We start from the raw sequence: 26,482 nt of genomic DNA on the forward strand, positions 1-26,482 counted from the left end.
TGTTTCATCTTCCCAGGTAGGAAGAATTATAGGCATGCTCCACCATGCCCATCTAATTTTGTGTTTTTAGTAGAGATGGGGTTTCATCATGTTGGCCAGGCTGGTTTCGAACTCCCGACCTCATGTGGTCCGTCTGCCTCAGCCTCCCAAAAAGTGCTAGGATTACAGGCATGAACTACCATGCCTGGCCTTCTTTCTCATATTCTAGTAAGTCTTGTTGCACCAACCTGGAATAGAGATGCTCCATTTTGGATACATCAGATAGTGACTGCTTACAGTATTCAGAAATTATAGTTTAAAAATTGGAGTGTGTGTGCCTGTACATATTTAACACTAAACATGTAAATAAATTACTGTCAATTTAGAAGGCAACTCAGTCATAACCTAGTTCACTCATTATTTCAACAAACATTTACTGAGGACCCATTATGTGCCAGACATACAGTGCGTGCAAGGTTGGACTATGGTGGGAGCAAAGGGAGACATGGTCCCTGGATCATCAATGTACGATACAGTTTTGGGGAGACACACTAATTACATGAATCATTTAAGACCATAGTAATGAAACAGTCTGTGAAGGAAAAGTACATGGGCTAGGAGAGTGCATAACAGAAAGTTAACCTAGATAGGATGAACAAGAAGGATTCCCTGGGGCCATAACTGCTGACCTTCAGTATTCACAAAATATTATTAAAACATAAGCAAACACAAAGTGAGGAATAAACAATGACAGGGTGGGACCAACTAGTACAATGAGGTTGGGTTGTGGTTTTTTTTGTATTCAATTTGCCTGTGATATCACTTAGCTTTAACATTTTCATATTAAGACTGGTTCTCTTCCTCATTAGTGCAAGACAATTATAGTAGTTTAACCTAGAAGGAAAGACAACATAAGCAAATACGAAATACACTGAAATTGAGTGGCAATATCAGTTATAATGTGGTTATTCAGCTCATTTATTAATAGATTCAATTTGTAGTTTCATTATAAATTTTATCTAAACAAGCACATACACCTGCACACACACACGGAGATAACTGAGAATACATCCATATACTACACTTTGAGAAACACTACTCTTTGTAACCATTTGCCTATCTCCAGTTCTTAGCACAGTATGTGACATACAAATCAATAATTTGTACTTATATCTGTAAAATGCTTTGCAGTTTGCAAAACACCACTACATCAATTTTTTTTTCATTTGACCTTTATAACTTATGGGCAATTTATTTATTTATTCATTTATTTTTAATTTTAATTTTTTATTTTTGAGACAGAGTTTTGCTCTTGTTGCCAGGCTGGAGTACAATAGTGTGATCTCAGCTCACTGCAACTTCTGCCTCCCAGGTTCAAGCGATTCTCCTGCCTCAGCCTCCCAAGTAGCTGGTATTACCGGCATGCGCCACCATGCCAGGCTAATTTTTTGTATTTAGAAGAGATGGGGGTTTTAGTAACCATGTTGGTCAGGCTGGTCTTGAGCTCCTGACCTCAGGTGATCCACCCGCCTTGGCCTCCCAAAGTGCTGAGATTACAGGCATGAGCCACTGCACTCAGCCTCATTATGGGCAAATTATATTTCAAAGATAAGAAAACTAAGACTGAGGGGTACCTTGAAGAAGTACCACCCTCTCAAGAAAGTTTCCCACAGTTTCCTCCTCCCATCAACTGAGTCACCTCTTTGCTCCCACATCCCTGTATGTATACCTCAGGCACTACCATCCTCTATGTCATCTGTTTACCTGCCAGTCTCTTTGGCCTAACATCAAAGTTCTTTATATCACAGCACCAAACAGGTTCATGGCTCATAACAGATGCTCAACCAGTATTATAAAAAGTAGAGCTAAGGGAGGTTGAAGTGATTTGCTTAACACCATATAGCTTATAAGTGGCAGACCCGGGATTCTGATTCACCTACATCCCATTAGATCATATTCAAGTCACTATCCCTTTAGTTCATATCTCTAACATTTTAGGGCAATATTATTACTGCTTCATAAGAAACAGGACAAAAACCACATTAACTGAATGCTAACTTGAAGTACTACCAACCAAAACAAAGACAGAAATATAATTTAAGCTCAAACATTAACAATATTTTCCACGTGAAATAAATTGTCAACTTAGATTTAACACAATTAGTTAATAACCATCTAATTAATTAGCATTGTTAGTAATGCTATTTTTATACTGAACATTTTTATACTGAGCTATAAATTTAAAGAGTATGAATTTGTTTTATTACACTAGCTTCTCTAGATCCCTTTTTTCCCATGATAAAGTTTCTCAACTTCTCTGACGCACTTTTGCTTTGCTATTTTTATATCTAATATAGATATCTTAAAAATTAGATATTTTAAATATCTAATTAAAGTAATTAAAGAAACACTCCATTTTTCAAAATGTATTTCTAAAAGTGCTTGGGAAAATTAAGCATAATCACGAGTTTTAAATATTGTAGCTGTCTACGAAATCAATGAACCCATAGGCAACAAACTCTCAAAGTCAAGGGAACCTCAAATTCAAGGAAAAGCCTTGAAAATAAGCCCAAAACAAAGACCAAAAAAAAATTCCAAATATTATTGGTAAAAAGGCTTTTCATAGAATTATTATGTTATGAATGGTCATAAACAGGACTGTAACTGATGATCTTATCAGTCCCATTAAAAAAAAAATCCATAAAAAGGTTATCACTGGGATCTGAAGCTTAGGCTTGTTCAAAGTAAAATTAATTTATTTAGTATCACTTTCCAAAAAACTTCACAAATAATTTTGCTCTATCAATTCAACATGCAGATTTTATAGATATGTTTACAAACAAGAAGAAACATGTAAATCTGTATTATGGTTTAATTCTGCTAACGATGAGATACAAAGTTAACTTGAGATTCACAAATGGGACAATGCTTCTTTAAACCTAATTATATTCATAAGCATTTTTATTTAATAATATAATTCTGTTCTTCATACTTTCTTAATTAATATATTTTCCTTGATTTCTCTTCTTTAATCCTACTATTTATAAATAGCTGAAATTACTACTAATAAAAAGCACAGATTTAATAGGATCCAAAGCTATCAACACTTAATAACCTTGAAACTCCAAGTAATAAAGGAAGACAGAGAAAAAAAAATCATGAAAAATCATGTCCTTGGTTAGATAAGTAGATTTACGAGAAACAGCTTGACCAATCCGTAAACCAGAAATAAAAAGTTATATATATTACTACTTTCAGTTTTGAGCCTTTTTTGTTGGTTTGTTTGTTTTTTCAACTGGAGAACGTTCCATTTTTCTCCATTTGACACTTCGAGGTTAATATATAAATTTATTATATGTTAGGGGAAAAACAGATTCCACTCTATCTCCTGTGTCCCCCTTCAATCTCTCATCCAGGCTAGAGATGCAGTGGTGATCATAGCTCACAGCAGTTTTCAACTCCTGGGCTCCAGTGATCTTCCTGCCTAAGCCTCCCAAGTAGTTGGGACTACAGGCACATGCCACCACACTTGGCCTGAGGCTTACTTTTAAAAGTCACCTGTTAAAACTATACTTTACAGAAATAAAAGATAATATTTTAAAGCAACATTTAAGAAAATTATAAAATGATGAAAAGTTGTACCTTTGTATTTAATTTAAAAATTTGTGTTCTGCCCCACATTCGATAATTAATAGGCAATCATAATATGAATTTGGGTGAGTTTAACAGTTTTAAAAAAATGCTGATCAGTTGATTTAATTAATCTAGGTTTTCTTAGAGACTGGGGTGGAAACTGCGGGACTTCAGTCTACTAAGATATATATCCTACTAATTAAAACAAAAAGCAAAGCCACAAACTGGCAAATCATAATTTTGAGTTTAATACCTAATTTCTAATTTTTAATGCTTTTGTCTTTTTCTTGACAATCATTTAGTTTGTATTTTCTAGCAATGAGGTTTGTGAAGTAGTCCAATTGTACCACTAATTCCTTATACAGACCTGTTTTAAAAATAGTCCTTTAGAGTACCTGTAATTCTTAACTATCATCTGTTTTATGTGTTTTTCAGACAAATTTATTTTCTTGATAGTAATTATCAAGACAAGAGCTGATGGGAAATGTAGAGAAAATCAGGCAAAACTTCAGAATTTATTTTTCTCTAGATGATTTTCTAGGTGACAATAAAGTGGTTTAAACTGGATACCTTTTTAAAGAGCTCATATTGCTTAGAATATATAAGGCAAACTTTCAGTTTTCATTTACTTAAAGATAAAATACTAAATAAATACCTATGTCTATTGACTATAATTTATTAGTAGTTCATATTGCCACTTTTTAAACTTATTTCAGATTGGCAAAGTTATTTATTTTAAGATGTCCTTCTTTTAATACAACTTCAGATGCCCAGAAAAATTGCAAGAATTATACAAAACACTCCTTTCCACAGATTACTTGATTGCTAATATTTTACTACATGGATTTTACCATTTTTCCCTCTTTTTTTAAGGTTCTATATTTATTGATGTTCATACTTAGAGTCTGAGTTTAGACAGGGCATAGGAGGTTCAAGGACCATGTTTTAAAATTTGCTAGTTATTTTGCTCAAAAAAAAAAAAAAAAAAAAAGTCCTTTATATCCTGGGTGCTCTTCTTTGCTTTCCTACTTTTGCTTGTGACACTTCTTGATAATGCATAGTGATTGATAGAGCTAAAATTAATCCATCTTGACATAAAGTATATTATGTTCTTTGCCATGGGGCTGCCATGTTTAGTACTGCTGTCAGAGGGCTTATAGCACTTAACAGTTTATCTTGTTTAATTCATTTGACTGCTTTATCTCTGGAAGTAGAGCTTGAAAGCTCATGAAGTCAGGTGACTTGAGAATGACTCTTGGCCAAAAAAAAAGGGCTACAGCAAGGTATGTTAGTTAAAATATTAGACTTAAGACTTAGCAATGAGCTACTAGGCAGCCAGGACAAAGAGAGTGGCTCCAGTTTGCTCTAAATAGAAAGCCTATCAGTTCATAAGGGCTGTAAGGAAAATGAACCATCAGAGTCTTTTCAGAAATGGTTTGACTGATGTCAACACAAGTTTTGTTTTGTTTTGTTTTGTTTCGGGCAGGGAGAGAGTGTTCTGCATGGGGATGGAGGTTTCTGGTAAGTGGAAAGCCTGATAAATTCTAGAAGATATGTAAAACTTTCAACACACATTTTCAAAGAAAATACAAAGGCATAACTTGTGCATCTATTTCTAAAATCAGCCCTGCATTTTAAAAAAGGTACAATACTTAATTTTCAGGGACAGGAAAGTAAGTGTTCCATTAAATTAACCCTCTGATATAACGGTTCAATTTGATATAGACGTTGAAATTTTTTGATGACCAATTCATTTGGCTACAGAAAAATCCAGGAGAGATGATTCTCAAACTGTATTCCATAAATCCCTAGAGGTTCCACAAAGGCATGGCAAGAGCTGCTATCAGGGGCAAGTGGAAACTAGCAAGGAAGGCCCAAGTCCTTTCCCTTCCACATACACAATGATGCTATCAGAATACCTCAGTGTTTCCATTATTTAATATATTTCTCCAATTCATACTGAGCATTTACTACTGGCCAAGTATTTACTGGTTTCATGAAAGAGCCTTTGAAAAAAAGAATCATTTGCTAAACAGATAATATGTGCCCCACTCCTGAAAGCAATGTAACATCAAGCTCACACACATTCATTTTATAATTACTGCCTTGGAGTATACCTCTCAAATACAAGCACAGGCTGTCAAGACCAAACATAAGACTTGTTTATCCAAAACAAGTTATTTAAATTCCTTTAGGCCAAGTTTCCTCATCCATAAAAGGCAGATAATACCAATTACCTTATAGCGTTGTTTTAAGCTTGAGAAATAATGAGCCGTGCATTAAGCATAGGGAATGGCACATAGTAAGATGCTCAGTAGATGGTAGCTTCTATTACTATGATCCATTGTTTCAATTGGACTTCTGACAGAAGTAAAATGGTAGGTAAATTCAAAATGATAGCTATTATTGAAAACTTAAATACCTTATAGTACAGACGGAAATATTATTCATAAGCTGAAGATACCAAGACACCTGTTCAGGTGCCACCTAACACCCTACTTCAACTCTTACCACTCACCCCTCCCATGCTCTCCCCCAGTCATACAGACTCTGTTTCAACTCCACAAACCCACCAGCTCCTCTCTTGTGCCAGGTCTTCATACACACACTTCCCTGAATAAACACTCTCTTTTATTCCCTCACTGTTACCTCTATTCCTCAAACCTTAGCTTAAAAGTCAGTCCCTCTGGGGAAACTTCCTTGACCAGTTCATACTATAAATGACAAATTTGATTTGGACCTTAAAGTTTCCCTTTCTTTCATACACTGATGACAAACAGACTCAGCCATACATTGCGATCTGTTAGAATGAGGGTGTATTTTTAGCACACATAAATAATTCCTCTAATTTGCTGTGGCAAAAGGTAGGTGTTCTGTTTAAATTACGTTGCAAACTATTCAAATTATATCTAAGTGCAGGTGCCAGTTATCCTAAAGTTTTCTATTTTCTACTCATGTAAAACATTTTATAGGACACATTGAATTTTCCCAGCAAAAAAAGTACTAATGTTAAAATTGATAGTTTGATAGACAAATTAGATATTAATAGGAAAGAAATTACATGTCTCCAAGAACAAAACTATGGAATCAACTAATGTAAGTCTATACATAGTCTTACACAGTAAGTGATTTGTTGAAGAAGAAAACTCCTTGCTTGGTGCAGTGGCTCATGCCTGTAATCTGAGAACTTTGGGAGGCGAAGACGAGCAGATCACCTGAGGTCAGGAGTTCATGACCAGCCTGGCCAACATGGCGAAACCCTGTCTCTACTAAAAGCACAAAAATTAGCTGGGCATGGTAGTGTGCACCTGTAATCCCAGCTACTCGAGAGTCTGAGGCAGGAGAATCACTTGAACCCTGCAGGCAGAGGTTGCAGTGAGTCGAGATCGCGTCATTGCACTCCAGCCTGTCTCAAAAAATAAAAAATAAAAATAAAAATAAAGAAAGAAAAGAAAACTCCTTGCAATTCAACTCTGGAACATCCTTGGGAATAGTTGCACTACAAGAATAGTTTAAGCCTCTTCTAACTAGAAACTCAAATTCCAATAAGGTCATCTAAAATAATAATATATTATTTCCACCCTAATTTCCTAAAGTCTTCTATCCTATCACAATGCCACACTTGATCCAAAACTATTATATTTTATGAGGTAGATAAAATGGTGGAGGTATCTTTATTGAGAAATCTTCTGGCATTTTTTCAAATGACTGATGACTACACTGGGTGCCTATTCAAAGTGAAAGACACCACCACCACCCCTGCAGATCAGATGAAGTTGATGTTGGTTCTGATCTGGAGTCTGAGCGTCCTCGACTCTTAATCCAGTCCAATACAAGGAAGGAGGAAGAAAAGTTCTTGCCTAGTAAAGAAAATGAAGCACTGGTTTGAAGACTAAAATAGCTACAGAGGATAAGTTACTTGAAAGTGAGAGCAAAGAGAAAGTGGCCAAAAGCCAATGTTACAAAAAAGGGAGTTTAAAAACTCCTAATTTTTTTATTAGAAGATCATGAATTCTACTACTATTACTACTATTAATAACAACGACGAAAATAATAATAGTAAAAAATAATAAATGTATTAAAGGCTTATTTACTACCCTAAATATTTTAATAGAAGTATTATTTAATATTTTTAGCTAAAAATGAACAAGATATTGTTACAACTATTTTATAGATAAGAAAACTTGAGTTTCAGAAAAGCCAATAAGTTGCCCAGTCATATAAGTAAAAAGGGCTAGAGTCAGGATTTAAATTTATATCTTCCAACTATAAAGCCCACTCAGTTTCCACAAAATCTGCTTCCCTTTATGAAGTAGTCCTCAAAGAAATACAAGAGGAAGCCCAGAAGCCATGGAAGAAAAGAGAGATAATAGTCAATAGTATCAAGTGTCAAAGAAAAATCCAGAAAGATCCTAGAGAATAACATTGGATTTAGCTTGCTCAGAAGTGCACACGTTTCAATAGTTGGATGGGCAGAATCCAAATTTCATAGGATTAAGAACTGAACATACAGAAAGGAAATGTAGTAGGCAAGTTCAGATATCTCTATCAGGAAAACTGGCAGTGGGGGAATACCTAATGAAATAAGTCAACTGAGTAGGAAGAAAATGAAAATGCTAGGGAGGGGACACATATGAAGGCACCACAAATGAGTCATCTGATTCAACCTTCTGCAAAGAGGCTCTTGTGCAACACTGTTCCATATCCCTCACTTCCCAGGTTCCTCTCCCACTCACCTTTACAGATTGCCTTATTTCACTTGAAATCTTTCATGCTTTCCTTGACCAGAGATACTTTCTACCAGTTTGTTTCTCTTGTGAATTCCAACTTTTCCTTCAGCATGCAGCTCAAGAGTCACATCCTTCACATTACTGACCCTCACTCCCAAAGACAATCTTCCATCTTTGCTCCTAAGCACTTTGTATCCAATTCCATCAAATTTGTATTTTCTTCAAAAGCTGGCTTCCTACCCATCAAATACCATCTCAAATTTCCTTAGAAACCCCAGCATTTAGCATAGTGCCTGGCACATTCGTCTTAGAACATGGTATCTAGAACTGATCATGATGATCTAACTCTGGATAAAAAAATATTTTTAAAATTACTTAATAGAGAATCAAAGCATACTATTACTCAACTACTTAAATAGTACAGCTCTCATTTTCATAAATATTCAGTAGAGATGGACAACCAAAGGGCCTTAATATTAGATTGGTACAGCAAGATTTGTTTCCATTGTAAATCAGCACGGTCCTTCAAAACACCTTATTTCTTTATATTGGATACCAAAATTTTGCAGTTCTGGTTCTAAAAATAAATCTTTCCAAGAGCTAAAATCATTGTCTTTTTTTTTTTTTTAAAGACATTTATTTGGAATTCATTTTAAAATGTAACTCCACCTTTCAGGATGTCTGCCACAATCTTAATTATGAGAACACTGTCCCCCTCAGGGAACCAAGCCAATGGGAATCAAGTCCCAAATAAGAGCAAACCAGAAAAAAATGCCTTTGTTTCAACTGCTTATATGAAATAATGGTCTCAAATGAAAATAATTCTATTCATGTCCATCAATGCTAGGATTCACAGAAAGCAAACCTCTTGACCTTGAACAGAAAAGAAAGATAAAGACAAGAATGATGGAGTGCACTATCTTGGGCATAGCTCCCTAAACTAACAAATTCATTTAAGATATTTTTTAATCAAAATTCGATCCAAGAGAATATTCTATTATGAATTTAAGCAAACTATAGGCAATTTTAAAAAATCACTACTGATTGTTTTCACAGCAATAACTTTATCATAGATGTAATTCTAATTATCAGGGTTTCTTGCTGGTTGTAATGACATACTACTTAGAATACGGCAAATAGAAGTGAAGATGGAAATGACACAGTATTGAAACTATGGTCTAAGGAATGTGAGGATCTGAGAAGTATTCATATTAAACTTAAATTACTAAAATCTATTTCCTAAAGATTAACAGATCATTTTGTAGATACCCAAAATAAAGAGATCTAATAGAGACTATTCATTTAAAACTTACCCTACTTGAAGATTGCCCTTCTCCTGCAACCTAATTTACAACTCTGGTTAGATTTGTTCCCCAAAGAAAATGTCATTTATCTTTTTGACCACAAGGATAATATGCTCAGTTTGCAGGATATACCATCTTTTATGTGGAAAGGGTAAATGTGTGACAGACTGATGCCAACCAAAAAGAACCCAATATAGCCAACTAGCTATCCTATTCCTTTTAATGACTCAGATTATGAACAAAGTGTCCTTTTCTATTCTATTCAGGCAATTTATAGAAAAAACAAAGGTTCTTTCCTGAATATAGTCTTGAAATGAGCTTTTATCGCATAAAAAGGGGTTTCAAATATCCCAATTACAAACCAAAAATCTACCAGAAACAAACTCTCTGAGTCCCTTAGCAGGAAAAGGTAAAGACTACAATTTCTAATAAAAGAATTTCAGCAAAATTGAAAGCTTCTTTGAAAAAAAAAAAAAAATCTGGCTTTGAATTCAATAGAAGTCCCTCAACCCCAGGGTTCCACTGTACCTTACGTGTTACATTTAGAAGAAACAATATAGAGACAATACATTTACTCATTTTGAGATAGAAAGATTTGTGCCCTTCTCCAAGAAAGAGGTAAGACAGACAGAGGTAGTACAGAGGAGGACTTCTGTTGCGAAGGCAGTTAAAACTGAAAAACCTAAAAAGGAGAAAAAAAAAATCTTAGAGCCGTGGTCAAGATGGTTTAGAAATTATCCTCGATGTTAGCAGTACTTGTGGAATACCTGGAGCCCAAGACTATAACAAGGAATAAAAGTTCTGACTTCTTTCAAAGTTCTACCTTGAAAATAAAACTAATCTGGCTGGCTATGGAATAGCAGGAAGACATTTTCCTTTGTCTTTCTCCTGGATGTTTAACTCAGTTCTAGGACAAGCAGGGGTTAGACAATCTCCTAGGTTGGGGCATAAAATGAAGAACAACAAAAATCTACAAGAAACTCTTTACTGAATCATTCAAGAATGAAGATTGAGAAGGAGCAATCCATTGCTAGTCATATTCTATAGAGACCCATCAGTCCAAAAAGTCTTTATAAAGATGATAAGACGGGTAATATCAAATTTTGAGTTTCTAGTCAAAATACTAAAGATATTTTTATCGATTTTATTGAATTGGACAACAATGTCTGTATCTGGAAATAAGATTCTATGATGTTCTGTGAGATAATGAAAAGACAGGAAATTTCATATAGCATTTCAGATTGAGTATCCCTAATCCAAAAATCAAAACGCTGAAATGCTCCAAAATTCTAAACTTTTTGAGTGCCAGTATGACACCACAAGAAGAAAATTCCACACCCGACCTCAAGTAATAGGCTGCACAAAATTACTTAAAATATTGTTTGAACTCATCCTCAGGATATGTGTATAAGGTATACATAAAAATACATATATTTCATGTTTAATGCCAGGTGCCACCCCCAAGATCTCTCATCATGTATATTGCAAATATTCCACAATCTGAAAAAAATTCCAAAGCAAAAGTACTTCTGTTCCCAGGTATTTCAGGTAAGTAATATTTGCCCTGTACATAGTAAGATCTTGCTATTCTCTGTTCAGAATTCTCTATCCTTGAACCATATTGTCTAAGAAAGTGTGACAAATGGATACTTGAGGTCATATAAAAAACAAAAAACCATAAAAACAATTTTAGAATTGTTTTATTCAGTACTTACTACACGGTGAAATTAGACGTCTTATGGCTTTGAAGAAACAGAAGAAGTGTGTAACACTGGAATCCTGAAATTTTCTGGTTTCTCACTGATATGGTTTGGCTGTGTCTCCACCCAAATTTCATCTTGAATTATAACTCCCACAATTCCCACATGTCTTGGGAGCAACCCTGTGGGAGGTGATTGAATCATGAGGGGTGGTACAGTAAATTGGTACCAGTAAAGTGGGGCACTGCTGAAAAGATACCCAAAAATGTAGAAGTGACTTTAGAACTGGGTAACAGGTAGAGGTTGGAACGGTTTGGAGAACTCAGAAGAAGTCAGGAAAATGTGAGAAAGTTTGGAACTCCCTAGAGACTTGTTGAATGGCTTTGACCAAAATGCTGATAATGATATGGACTATGAAATTCAGGCTGAGGTGGTCTCAGATGCAGATGATAAACTTATTGGGAACTGGAAAAAGGTGACTCTTGTTATGTTTTAGCAGAGACTGACAGCATGTTGCCCCTGCCCTAGAGATTCATGGAACTTTGAACTTGAGAGAGATGGTTTAGGGTATTTGGTGGAAGAAGTTTCTATGCAGCAAAGCATTTAAGATTTGATTCTTGGGTGCTGTTAAAAGCATTCAGTTTCAAAAGGGAAACAGAATATAAATGTTTGGTAAATTTGCAGCCTCACAATGCAATAGAAAAGACATTTCCATTTTCTGAGGAGAAATTCAAGTCAGCTGTAGAAATTTGCATAAGTAATGAGGAGCCGAATGGTAATCACCAAGACATTCTTGACTGAAAGGGACCAACACAGAGCTCGGGTGGTGGCTTCAGAGGGTGCAAGCCTCAAGCCTTGGCAACTTTCCACATGGTGTTGAGCCTGCTAGTGCACAGAAGTCAAGAACTGAAGTTGGAGAACCTCTGCCTAGATTTTAGAAGATGTATGAAAACACCTGGATGTCTAGGCAGAAGTTTGCTGTAGGAGCAGAGTCCTCATGGAGAACCTCTGCTAGGACAGTGTGAAAGGGAAATGTCAGGTAGGATTCCCCACACAGATTCCCTACTGGGGTACCACCTACTGGAGCTGTGACAAGAGGGCATCTGTGTTGCGGGAAGTCAGAGACCCCAAACGGAGGAACCGGCTGGAGCCGTGGCAGAGGAACATAAATTGTGAAGATTTCATGGACATTTATCAGTTCCCAAAATTAATACTTTTATAATTTCTTATGCCTGTCTTTACTGCAATCTCTGAACATAAATTGTGAATATTTCATGGACATTTACCAGTTCCCAAATAATACTCTTATAATTTCTTAGGCTCGTCTTTACTTTAATCTCTTAATCCTGTTATCTTCATAAATTGAGAATGTATGTCACCTCAGGACCACTATTGTACAAGCTGATCGTAAAACATGTGTGTTTGAACAATATGAAATCAGTGCACCTTGAAAAATAACGGAATAACAGCAATTTTCAGGGAACAAGGGAAGATAACCATAAGGTCTGACTGCCTGCAGGGTTGGGCAGAATAGAGCCATATTTTTCTTCTTGCAGAGAGCCTATAATTGGATGTGCAAGTAGGAGAGATATCGCTGAATTCTTTTCCCAGCATGGAATATTAATTAATACCCTGGGAAAGGAACACATTCCTGGGGGAGGTCTATAAATGGCTGCTCTGGGAGTGTCTGTCTTATGCGGTTGAAATAAGGATTGAAATACGCCATAGTCTCCTGCAGTACCCTCAGGCTTATAGGGTGGGGAAAAGATCCCGCCCTGGTAAATTTGAGGTCAGAACGGTTCTCTACTCTCGAACCCTGTTTTCTGTTGTTTAAGATGTTTATCAAGACAATATGTGCACAGCTGAACATAGACCCTCATTAGTAATTCTAATTTTGCCCATTGCCTTGTGATCTTTGTTTTGCCCATTGCCTTGTGATCTTTGTTTTGCCCTTTGCCTTGTGATCTTTATTGCCCTTCAAAGCATGTGATCTTTGTGACCTACTCCCTGTTTGTACACCTCCTTCCCCTTTTAATGTCGTTAATAAAAACCTGCTGGTTTTGCGTCTCAGGGGACATCACAGACTCACCGATATGTGATGTCACCCCCAGCAGCCCAGCTGTAAAATTCCTCTCTTTGTACTCTTTCTCTTTATTTCTCAGACCGGTCGACACTTAGGGAAAATAGAAAGAACTTACATCGAAATATTGGGAGTTGGTTCACCTGATACATCGGTCCTCCAGACCCCAGAATGACAGATCCACTGACAGCTTGAACTGTGCACGTGCAAAAGCTGCAAACACTCAAGGCTAGTCCATGAAAGTAGCCAGGAGGGAGGCTGTAGCCTGCAAAGCTACAGGAGCAGAACTTCCCAAGACCATAGGAACCCACCTCATGCATCAGCATAACCTGGATGTGAGACATGGAGTCAAAGGAGATAGTTTGGAACTTTAAGATTTGACTGCCCCACTGGATTTCAAACTTGCATGGGGCCTGTAGCCCATTTGTTTTGGCCAGTTTCTTCCATTTGGAATGGCTGCATTTACCCAATGCCTGTACCCCCATCATATCTAGGAAGTAACTAACTTGTTTTAGTTTTACAGCCTCATAGGCAGAAAGGACTTGTCTTGTCTCAGATGAGACTTCGGACTGTGGACTTTTGAGTTAATGCTGAAATAAGTAAAGACTTTGGGGGACTGTTGGGAAGGCATGATTGGTTTTGAAATTTGAGGACATGAGATGTGGGAGGGGCTGGGGTGGAATGATATAGTTTGGCTATGACCCCACCCAAGTCTCATCTTGAATTGTAATTCCCACATTTCCTGCATGTTGTGGGAGGTAACTGACTCATGAGGGCAGGTCTTTTCTGTGCTGGTCTCATGATAGTGAATAAGTCTTATGAGATCTGATGGTTTGAGAAATGGGAGTTTCCCTGCAAAAGCTCTCTCTCTTGACCTGCTGCCATCTGTGTAAGATGTGATTTGTTCCTCCTTGCCTTGTGCCATGATTGTGAGGCCTCCCCAGTCACATGGAATTGTAAGTCCCTTAAGTGCTTTTTCCTATATAAATTACCCAGTCTCACATATGTCTTTATTACCAGCATGAAAATGGACTAATACACTCATCATTCTAGTATATTAGGTTGGTGCAAAAATTAAATTAAAATTAATGGCAAAAACCACAATTACTTTTGCACCAACCTATATATAATATTGAAATGTCTCAAAATTTTAAAACATTAGCTATAAACTTTCTCTTTATGTCAAAATCGACAAAGCAAAGTTACAATGAAAAATTGAATCAATAGAAGTAACTACCTTTGACATCAATATCATGATTGCTATATCCATTACGGGTCAGTAACCAAAGCTAGAAACTTTTAAAGGATTTTACTATAGTTTGCAAACCCAAGATAACAGCAGCACACTAACAATTCAAACATTATAGGCATGTCAGAGGAGTAAGGAATTACAGCACTAATCTTGTCAGTTATAGACAAGTTACATCCACAGGGATACCGCTGGAATATACTGGGGAGCTTAAACCTAATACTGTTCTACTTAAGAAAAAATAATAATAATAATGACAAAGAAGAAAAACAGGCTTCCAAATAATTCTGGGAGGACAACATAACAAGGGTCTCCAGGCAAATATCACAACAAAAAACTGCGTGAAATAAAACACTTTGTTGACAAAAAGAAAATGAGAGTTCTCACCTTCTTTGCTTGGTGTAAAGGAATATAAGGTATCACCTGCCTTGAATGTCCCAGAAGAAAAAGCTAACTTGAGGAACTGAAAAATATGCCTGCTAGGGGTGAGCCATATGGTACAGTACAATGTTTTTTCCAAAGTGTGGTCCAGGTGTACACAAGATTAATTTTTATGAGGTCAAGATTGAAGTGTTGCGGGGGGGTGGTGAGGGTGTGTATGTATAATCTTCTATTTATGGTTAGTGACACTGATTTTCCACTTCTGACAGAAATCCAATTTTTTGTTTTTAATATATGTATTTAATATAAAACGTGATTCTATTTAAGAAGCAATCAGGCTCCCTCTACCAACCCCTATGCAGTAAGGTGACTGGCCTTCCCTAACTTTAGTAAAATGTTTGGAGTTTGTTCTTTGGTTTAATCTCTGCATTGAGGAATACCAAGCACGGGTAATATCACATGAAAAAAGAGAAAGATTAATTAAATTAGTGCAATAAATACCCAACTCTTTCCCCAACTCAGCTCCCAGGCAGCCAAGCATTCCCCCACTAGGCAGGAAGTTGGACAAGTCTTCTTAAAAAAATTGACCAGCCAAAGAGGAAAAACAAAGATACTGAACATCAGAGGGTTCTTAATTAAAAAGCCTCGTCAGTGAGATGACCCCATTTTGAAGTCAATAAGACTCACTCATACATTCAAATCAGTATCTTATACCCACATTTTAAAATATGGATAAACACCCACAGATTATCAGACATCAGAGAAAAGCTGTTAACATGAAAGACAGAGACATAGTAAAAAACAAAAGAAAACAGAATAGGGTACCTTAAAAGAGACAAGATAAAGAGAAAAAAAAATTCAACAACTTAAAACAAATTAGTATCTTCAGAGAGGAAAAAGAAAACCATGAAATAAAACATAATATTACGAAAAGGAACACACAGGAACTTTTTTAAAGTTCTTGAAAATTAAAAAAAAAAAAAAACTGATAGAATTTAAAAATAATAGAAAGGCTAAACAATGAAATTGAAAATAGAACAAAAAAAGTCCAGAAAGTGAAAAACACAAGAAAACAGAGGGGGAGGGAATCATAAATGAAAAAACTGAATAAAGTTTCCCAGAAATGAAAAAGCATGAATGTCCAGACTGAAATGGCCCATCAAAGGTTCTAGCACAGTATTTGAAAATAGGCCCGCATCAATGCACATCATCAAAAAGTTCATAAAACTGGAATTTCAAATATTCTACAAAGTTTCAGAGAAAAAAAATCACATAAACCACATAAAAAAGATCAGAAATCAAATTGGTGTTTGGCTTGTCCATGGCAATCCTGCAAACCAGAAGAAACACAATCATTAAATCTAAGAAAAATAAATGAGTTTTACGGGAAAGGAAGGTAATCAACGCTTACTACAAGGCTGGATTTGAAGAGCATTTATATATCATGGTAGTGTAAGCACTGAATACTTATTTACTAAAATTAAAACATAACATAGATTGAGACATATGAAATTATTGTTTTTGTACATAAAAAAAATATGGTTCGATCTGTCAAGAACATGAGGAATCTGAAGGGTGGGCGGGTGGGTCAGGTTGTGTGTTTGTGTGTTAGGGACCAGAAGAAGAGTATGCTAAGATAATGCTTTAAATGCTTAAAACTAAAAATTCAAGATGCAGTAAAATATGTATATTATCTTTAAGTAAATGGAAGTAAATATCAAAATAACAAGTTTAAAGAAGTCAGTGTAGTTGCCTATGAGGAGTGGTTTGTGGGAGAACGGGGAAGGTTAAAGATCATATTTTTAAAATAACAAACCGTGCGAAATTTTTCGACTCTTTACACTATTATATGACCTATTAAGACCTGGTGTAAATATTTGATAATATGTAAATTCAATAAAAAGAAAACTTTTTTCATGTTTACAGAAGGCATCTTCTGGAGATAGGAACACCATTTTCATCACACTCTTGTTAGTGACAGGCACTCTCTCAAAACCATTCTTCCATAGAGATGAAAACCAGAGTGAGTTAAATGTTCAACATTGCCTTTAAAAAGATAACTGTTATCTTTTTAAAGTTAGTTATAACAATGTCTGCATTGTTCTTTACTTGCTCTTTGGATGACATGACATAAGCTATCCCTTTCTCAATAAGGTTTGGAGTCTTAAAATTGGTGATGGCATTACTAATAGCAGAGCCTTTTAAATCAATATTTTGAGGACTCATTTTTAATGGTTAAAAAATATATAAAAAGATAAAAACATAACCAATAATGTGGGCACTAAACAATGGGTACACATGGACATACAGATGACAATAATAGATACTGGGGACTCTAAAAGGAGAGAGGGTGGGAAGGGGATAAGTGTTGAAAAATTACCGATTGGGTACAATGTTTGCCATCTGGGTAATGGGTACCCTAGAAGCCCAAACCCCACCATTATGTAATTTATCCATAAAGCAAACCTGCATATGTATCCTCTGGATCTGTAATTTTAAAAAAGACAGAATATGTTTAAAAGAAATAAAAGAAGCATAAGCAATAGATTGAAACATGTAACACTGTTTAAAGATCAAAACTACATACAGTTCAATCGAATAAACTGGGAGCTTGTGGGATGGGAAAGATGTGTATGTATATATGGTAGAGTATGCTAAGATTTTTTTTTTTAATGTCTAAAAAATAAACACAAAACAGCCAGGTGCAGTGGTTCACGCTTGTAATCCCAGCACTTTGGGAGGCCGAGGCGGGCAGATCACGAGGTCAGGAGATCGAGACCATCCTGGTTAAAACGGTGAAACCCCATCTCTACTAAAAATACAAAAAATTAGCCGGGCGTGGTGGCGGGCCCCTGTAGTCCCAGCTACTTGGGAGGCTAAGGCAGAAGAATGGGGTGAACCCGGGAGGCGGAGCTTGCAGTGAGCCGAGACCGTGCCACTGCACTCCAACCTGGGAGACAGCAAGACTCTTATCTCAAAAAACAAACAAACAAACAAAAAGAATAAAACACAAAACAATTATTTCAGATGTCTTTACTTATCCCAAAAGCCAATGACTTCTGTACAATTCCACCACACTCCCTGCCCAACCCAATTCTATATCCTTTAAAGAATATAACCTTGTATCTATCATTTACAAAAATGTCCTTCATCATCTATAACCCATCTATATCCTTCTCCCTAACCACTTATTTATAATTGTAAGAGCAACGTTTGCTAAAGAGTCTCTTTAATACTAAGAAATTATAGGCAAATCTTGAATCTCAAGATAATGTTATATGACATATGATCTTTCTCACTTATGTTCTCACCACTCTTTAGAAGAAATCACAGGCCAGTGTGCTCACAATCCACATACATGAACAGCATTACTTTGTCAGTATCTTTCCAAAATAAGTCAACTGCCCTGCATATGAATAAGACCTGTAGTAAATATCTGATGATAAATTCGCTTCCAACTTTTAAATGGCATGAGTCAGATCTCCAGACCTTTAAGATTATTCTATTTTCATTCAACAGTATTTATCAGCCACCTAATGCCAAGGCACTTTCTAAAATACCACAAAGGCAAAATCTCTGCCTGGAAGGTACATACATCCTATTAAGTACTACTGTGAGCCACCTAATAATGAATAATATTGCTGACATTTCAATACGAAAGAAATAGAAAGTTGTGATAAACAATGGGGAGTGAAGAGAAGGAGAAAACTTTGGGTGGTCATGTCAGAAAAAATAACTCACTTCAGGAGTCAAGACAGGCTGTTTCAGAATAGAGATTGTAACTTAAGTATTCATTTTTGTATCCCTATAGCCTAGCACAGAAAGAAGCTGGCATATCCAAGAAATGCTCAAGAAACATTTGCTGAATGAACCTAAAAACTGAAGTATGCCTGTCATAGCAAGACAGTAAAGTCCAAATAATCTTTGGATACAGGTATGTTGGACAGCCAATATAATGAAAGTAACAGCATCTTATCTAAGTTCAGCAGCTCCTTACCTGTTGTTGTACTGGTACTTGCTGTACCACCTGTGTAGGCACTGCTGCTTGACTAGCCACCGAAGTTTGTAAGGTCACTGTCGAGCCTGTGTCTGACCCAGTCTCTGATGTCTGCATGATGGTCTCTGAAACAGATTAAAATGAAATTCAAGTTTAAAATGTTACTCCTCCATGACTAGCTTCCTTACAATTGTTCTTAAAATCCTATACTAAAACTAACTTTCAACTCTTATACCTCTTATCCCAACATACTACCATGACAGTCCATGCACATATGTATATAGTCATTTTGACCACTTAATAAATACAGAAAATTACTTATCCACGTTCTTTAAAAAAATTCCCATTAGCACCACTTATCCTGAGACTATCTGGGTTAAATTTCATTGAAAGCTACCTTCTATCTCATCTGTTACAAATTGTTTAAATCCCTTCATAAACTATCATCCAAAATTATGTCAAAATGCTCTTATAAGCCAATAAGCCACCTGGGAATGCATATCAGAAGATAAAACTACCAATAAGCCACCTGGGAGAGCATATCAGAAGATAAAAGACATAGATTTGGAAATTCGCCTTCTATGGACTATATTCAACTCCCCACTCTGGTTTTGTTTGATGTAAATGTCACGAATTCTACTTTCTAGACACTTTTATAGGCTGTCAGGATGTCACCAGAGCATAATTTAGAGTAAATCATTTCTAAGGTCCTTTCCAACTTAAAACAGAGAGTCAAATCATGAGTGAATTCCCATTCACAATTGCTTCAAAGAGAATAAAATACCTAGGAATCCAACTTAAAGGGATGTGAAGGACCTCTTCAAGGAGGACTATAAACCACTGCTCAATGAAATAAAAGAGGACACGAACAAATGGAAAAACATTCCATGCCATCCCCATCAAGCTACCAATGACTTTCTTCACATTATTGGAAAAAACTACTTTAAAGTTCATATGGAACCAAAAAAGAGCCCACATTGCCAAGTCAATCCTAAGCCAAAAGAACAAAGCTAGAGGCATCACACTACCTGACTACAAACTATACTACAAGGCTACAGTAACCAAAACAGCATGGTACTGGTACCAAAACAGAGATATAGTAGACTAATGGAACAGAACAGAGCCCTCAGAAATAATACCACACATCTACAACTATCTGATCTTTGACAAACCTGACAAAAGCAAGAAATGGGGAAAGAATTCCCTATTTAATAAATGGTGCTGGGAAAACTGGCTAGCCATCTGTAGAAAGCTGAAACTGGGTCCCTTCCTTACACCTTACACAAAAATTAATTCAAGATGGATTAAAGACTTAAATGTTAGACCTAAAACCATAAAAACCCTAGAAGAAAACCTAGGCAATACCATTTAGGAAATAGGCATGGGCAAAGACTTCATGTCTAAAACACCAAAAGCAATGGCAACAAAAGCCAAAATTGACAAATGGGATCTAATTAAACTAAAGAGCCTCTGCACAGCAAGAGAACTGCCATCAGAGTGAATAGGCAACCAACCTACAGAAAGGGAAAAAATTTTTGCAATCTGCTCATCTGACAAAGGGCTAATATCCAGAATCTACAAAGAACTCAAACAAATTTACAAGGAAAAAAAACCCCATCAAAAAGTGGGTGAAGGATATGAACAGACACTTCTCAGAAAAAGACATTTATGCAGCCAACAGACACAGGAAAAATACTCATCATCACTGGCCATCAGAGAAATGCAAATCAAAAACACAATGAGACACCATCTCACACAAATTAGAATGGCGATCATTAAAAAGTCAGGAAACAACAGGTACCGGAGAGGATGTGGAGAAACAGAACACTTTTACACTGTTGGCGGGACTGTAAACTAGTTCAACCATTGTAGGAGACAGTGTGGCAACTCCTCAAGGATCTAGAACTAAAAATACCATTTGACCCAGCAATCCCATTACTGGGTCTATACCCAAAGGATTAGAAATCATGGTGCTATAAAGACACATGCACACATATGTTTATTGCAGCACTATTCACAGTAGCAAGGACTTGGAACCAACCCAAATGTCCATCAATGACAGACTGGATTAGGAAAATGTGGCACATATGCACCATGGAATACTATGCAGCCATAAAAAAGGATGAGTTCATGTCCTTTGTAGGGACATGGATGCAGCTGGAAACCATCATCCTCAGCAAACTATCGCAAGGACAAAAAACCAAACACTGCATGTTCTCACTCATAGGTGGGAACTGAACAATGAGAACACTTGGACACAGGAAGGGAAACATCACACACCAGGGCCTGTTGTGGGATTGGGGGAGGGGACATGTATACATGTGTAACAAACCTGCATGTTGTGCACACGTACCCTAGAACTTAAAGTATAATTTAAAAAAAACTATTTGGTGATCTAAAACAATTAATGTATATCCAAAAGCCAACTGATATACCCTAAACTTAGCCAAAGAATCAAGTTAATAATTTTGTGTATCGTATAATATGGTACTAAAATCAAAATTTGATTATAGTCTTATACAAAGATAGCCCCAAATCCATAACATTTAATATAGTTGAAAGATGGGGGAGACTACTATCATGTAAGTGAGATTTGTAAACAAAGACATGTACTTTCTCTCATTCACAATTAAACATGCCACGTTTCTCAGTTTTGCCTGACCTGCCAACATAGGAGTAAATTTTGCATTGTTTACTCTAACAAGAATGCTTTCTCCAGCTTCCTGGCCTTGACATCCCCTTTTACTACTTATGCATTCAATGAAATGAATATGAATTTCCTTGTTATTGAGCAAAGACCAGATTTCTAACTTTCTTTCCTGGAGGAATGGAGCAAAAGAAACAGTGTTTAACTGGTAGCATAAGAAAAACACTGCATCATAGTTTAAATCTATATGAAGTATAGTGAACATGAAGTTTCATTAAGAAATTTTTGAAAGAGTATTCAGTTTTTCAAGGAGAAAATTAATCCCTCTTGGCATCTTTTGTCACAGCATGACTTCTTGTAATTTTCCCCAAAACCTTCAATCATATTCAATTTCAGAAACGGACCTCTAAAGACAACACATGTATTTGTCTTTTTTATAAATGAGGACACTAAATCCCAGAGAAATTAAGAGACTTGTTCAAGGTAACAGGAGTAGACTTGGGACTGCGCTTTTTCTCTTTGAATCTGTGCTTAATTTTCTTTCTACACTTTGACATTGGCATCGTTCTAAGTGATTATTTTCTCATTCTTTTGTTAGTCAACCCCTAAAGCGGCACAATAAACCTTGTACATACAAAAGGCATAGCAGTAACAACTAGCATTGATTAACATATGCTAAGAATTATTTTAAGTGCTTGATGTATTTATTAATTTAAAAATTAATCCGTGTAACAACCTAATGCGGTTGGTATGATCATAATTTGCATTTACAGATGAGGAACCTCAGGCATAGAGAGCAAAAGTGACTAGAGGTTTACAAAATAAAAGGAAAGTGATAAATTCAGTGCCTAATTCTCCTAGATGGGTTAGCTAATGTTCAGCTCCAGCTTATCGTATGTGGGAAACTTCCTTCCATTTTCCAAAAGAAGCTGACAATCCAGATTTTTATGTGAAATCTCACAAATGGTGGTTTATTTAAATGTAGTACTGATCTCCAAACACACACGCACACACACATACACACCTTTGAACTAGCATTAAGACCACAGAAATGACCAAAAATGTTTACTAATGACAGTATTTTTTACTACACAAAATTCTTGCCTAACGAGTATTACTAGAGGACCTACAGTTCTCAAAATTTGTGGAGAGAATACACAAATTAAGAACCCAGTCTGTGCCTCTTCCTCTTTCTTCTACCATAGATGGGGGGTGGTTAGGGGGAGTGGGGAAGAAAGCAAAAGCCAGGGTCCTTTGATTTATTATATATTTATATGTCATTTATGCCATAGCAGAGGAACTATTAGTAAGAGTGAGGCAATGCTTTTCTGGAAAGAATAAGGAATGAACCAGACATTAGATATCATCTTCTGTGAGGTTTTTTTCAGCCTCTCTTGCCAACTCCAAGATGGCTGGTGGCCTCTGTCAGTTTAGTGTACAGATGAGGAAGACAGCGTTGCCAGTTATAGCTTCGCCTTTAGGCTGTTCAATTAGGAGTAGATGAGTTTCTTACAATGATGTCACTCGCACTAAATCTGCCTATTTCCCCCAAAGCTGGATGGGAATGTTCCAGAGGCTAACTTGTTTGTGCATACATTGTATTACAGACTAGTCTGCATACTTTTTTGGTAAATGACCCATACTTTGACATCTACTGTTTTAGATCAAACACATGCAAGAATGTAAAGAAAAAAGTTCTCTTTAAAAATTAAAACTACCTTTAAAGTAATTCTTAACAACTCCCAATAAGCCTCCTGGGAGAGCATATCAGAAGATAAAACACATAGATTTGGAAATTGGCCTTCTATGGACTATATTCGACTCCCCACTCGGGTTTTGTTTGACTCAGAGTGATTACAAAATTCTTAATTGCTAACATTTGAAAATCAGAAAACTTTGTACTAGAAAACAAATTTCCAGGCTGGGCACAATGGGTCAAGTCTGTAATCCCAACACTTTGGGAGGCTAAGGTGAATGAATCACCTGAGGTCAGGAGTTCAAGACCACCCTGGCCAATATGGTGAATATGGTGAAAGCCCATTTCTATTTTTAAAAAAACAAAAAAATAGCTGGGCGTGGTGGTGGGCGCCTGTAATCCCAGCTACTATGGAGGCTGAGACAGGAGAATCCCTTGATCTCAGCAGTGAGCTGAGATCGCGACACTGCACTCCAGCCTGGGTGACAAGAGCAAAACTCCGTCTCAAAACAAAACAAAACAAAACAAAAAAGTTTCCAGAATTTCTTGAAATATCTGAAAGTTTTAAAGAGGTGAGCACATATTATGTGTTCTACAGGCAAATTATTTAAATGGCCATACTCTTTTCAATTGACTGGCCTCTATAGGAATTTGAGTTTGTGACTCATTCGAGGGTAATCAGAAATCTATTTCTACAAATAAAGATTGAAAGTAGAAAACTGCTTTTTGAGGGGGCCAGGCGCGGTGGCTCTCGCATGTAATCCCAGTACTTTGGGAGGCCAAGGGGAGCGGATCACAAGGTCAGGAGCTTGAGACCAGCCTGAACAACATGGTGAAACCTCGTCTCTACTAAAATACAAAAATCAGCTAGGCGTGGGGGCGCACGCCTGTAACCCCAGCTACTCAGGAGGCTGAGGCAGGAGAGTCGCTTGAACCTAGGAGGAGGAGGTTGATTTGAGCCGAGATCGTGCCACTGCACTCTAGCCTGGACGACAGAGAGAGACTCTCTCTCAAAAAAAAAAAAAAGAAAGAAAGAAAATTGCTTTTCGGGTTTAAAACAATATTGATGACATTTATACTAATTTTACACAGAAAAGTAATACCCAAGCTTAGACCATTTTACTGCTAGAAATGTATCACTAGATTAAAACTATGATTTTCCTCATTTTAAAAATGAGTTAACTGAGGCCCAGAGATGTTACATCACTTACCCAAGGCCATATAGACACTGCACAAAGAGAAGTAAAGAAAGGCAAACTGATGAATTTTTAGAATGAGATGGGGAAAAAAGAAAAAGTTGTGAACTATTTAATAGGAGGAATCTTTATAGAATAGAGTGGGGGAAATAAGATAGGTAAAAAAACAATGGTTGTAAAACATAAAGCTAGTGGAGTCATACAGAACTTTCCATCTAGCCTCCAGCTATATCTATAAACCACATCCAAACTGTTACATAAAGCCTAGTCCTGCACAACCAAGTATCACATCAAGTATCAACCAAGTCCTAGCACATGTTCTGTTTATTCCCAAATGACTGCTCATAGGTCTGATCGACTTGGTTCCTGGATTATTGGGTCATGCCAGTTGATAAAAACTTAGCCTCTCTTTCGTGTCTCCATTTTCCTTCATAGACACAATTTCATTTTCCTCTGATTTCACTATCTTCGGCCTTGACAGAGAGGCTCTCTTTGCCATGCTTTATGACATTAGAGGGTATCAATCATATCCGTTCCACAGATTGACTGAAAAGATCATAATTTGGCCTCTCATTTAATAGGTCTTTTCCTGGTGCCAGGCATTACACTAAGTGCTTTAAATACATTTTCTAGTTCAATCTTCAGAAGAATCCCCTGATGGAGGTGTTATCCCCACTTAAGAAATAAAGAAACTGAGGCACAAATGGATTAAATAACTTGCCAAAAGCCACAAAACTAGAAAGAGAAAAAGCCTGAATTCACTTGATGTCTGTCTGACTCTAAAGCGCATGATATCAACCAGTACATAGACTGCTTTGCAATATCATGATGGTAGGGCTTCCAAAGAAAAGCTAGAGACTGTTGGTCTAGACAGCAATCTTTGGGGTTCTCAATCGATATTACATGATTTACACTTCCAACAACAATAGAAAGACATCCCCTCTTTCTGACACCAAAGTTAGGAAGTATTTCTTCTCTTTCAACTGAGACCATATAACCCAACGAATACGTATCTTTCCAGAGGCATTTTTAGTGATTAATTCTGAAGACCTGATAAAAACAGCAGATCAATTAGAATGTTAAAGCATGTTTGAGGAGTATAACCCTCCTGCCAAATTCTGCTAAACAGATCACTGAAGCCCACTGACATATTCATAGTATTCTGGTAGGCTTCCAACATTTCTGCAAAGTAAGGATCATCACAGGAGAGCAGTGTCCTAGCATGCTCCATTTTAGGTTTTGTTTTATTCCCAGCATAATCACTTATGAGTACATTTGAGGTGTTCCCATTCATCCAGCAGTGGTTTCTGGTGTTTTGTTTATGTTTGGGAGTAATTTGGTTAGTTTACTTTCTTCACAGCCTTCTTTCAAGTGATATTTGTTTATCAGTCACGAATGCCGTCACATTAATCCATTTTGATAAGCTAAATAAACCCCTGCAGTTTGTCAATGATGCAGCCCATATGTAAATGAGTTGTATATTCTTACAGGAGAGATATGCACAATTTCAGTCTAGTCATTCTCGTCTAATGTGGCTGTCAGGTGTGTCATGAGCAACAGATGCTTGTTTGACAAAGGACCTTTTTATTCTGGCTAATTAAGCAGTTGGACACACCCGCCTGTTAACGGTTCTGCTTTGTACAGCCAGCTCTGACTGAATCATTTGAATCTACAGCTAAATAGGCCACATTTTGAAAGAAGGCTAATTAACCCCTAGGAGAAGGAAAAGATATTGCAAAAACCCAGCTGCTGAATGGAACAAAATTAGCATTTCTTCAACCTGATGGGTAAAACCTAGGCAAAGCAAATGTGTTTGGAACAAACATGTATTATTGCAAGTTTTAAGGCATTCGAATGTTCTTTGTGGAACTTCCTGAACGTTATTTAATA

General features: G+C 36.6%; 1 protein-coding gene across 15 annotated transcripts in view; it reads right to left on the reverse strand.

Moving 5' to 3' along the window:
- RFX3 (regulatory factor X3) overlaps nucleotides 1–26,482 on the reverse strand; it is a 311,794-nt gene that overhangs the window by 164,529 nt on the left and 120,783 nt on the right. For all 15 annotated transcript variants that reach the window (XR_004177857.1, XR_004177855.1, XR_004177856.1 and 12 more), the window contains one exon: nucleotides 19,054–19,178. Coding sequence is in view for 12 of the 15 variants with exons in the window: in XM_031654193.1 (XP_031510053.1) it covers nucleotides 19,054–19,178 (125 nt within the window). In the remaining 3 variants the exon portion in view is untranslated. The remainder of the gene's footprint in view (nucleotides 1–19,053; nucleotides 19,179–26,482) is intronic.

The sequence above is a fragment of the Papio anubis genome, chromosome 13, assembly GCF_008728515.1.
Source record: "Papio anubis isolate 15944 chromosome 13, Panubis1.0, whole genome shotgun sequence".
NCBI classification, from domain to species: domain Eukaryota; kingdom Metazoa; phylum Chordata; class Mammalia; order Primates; family Cercopithecidae; genus Papio; species Papio anubis.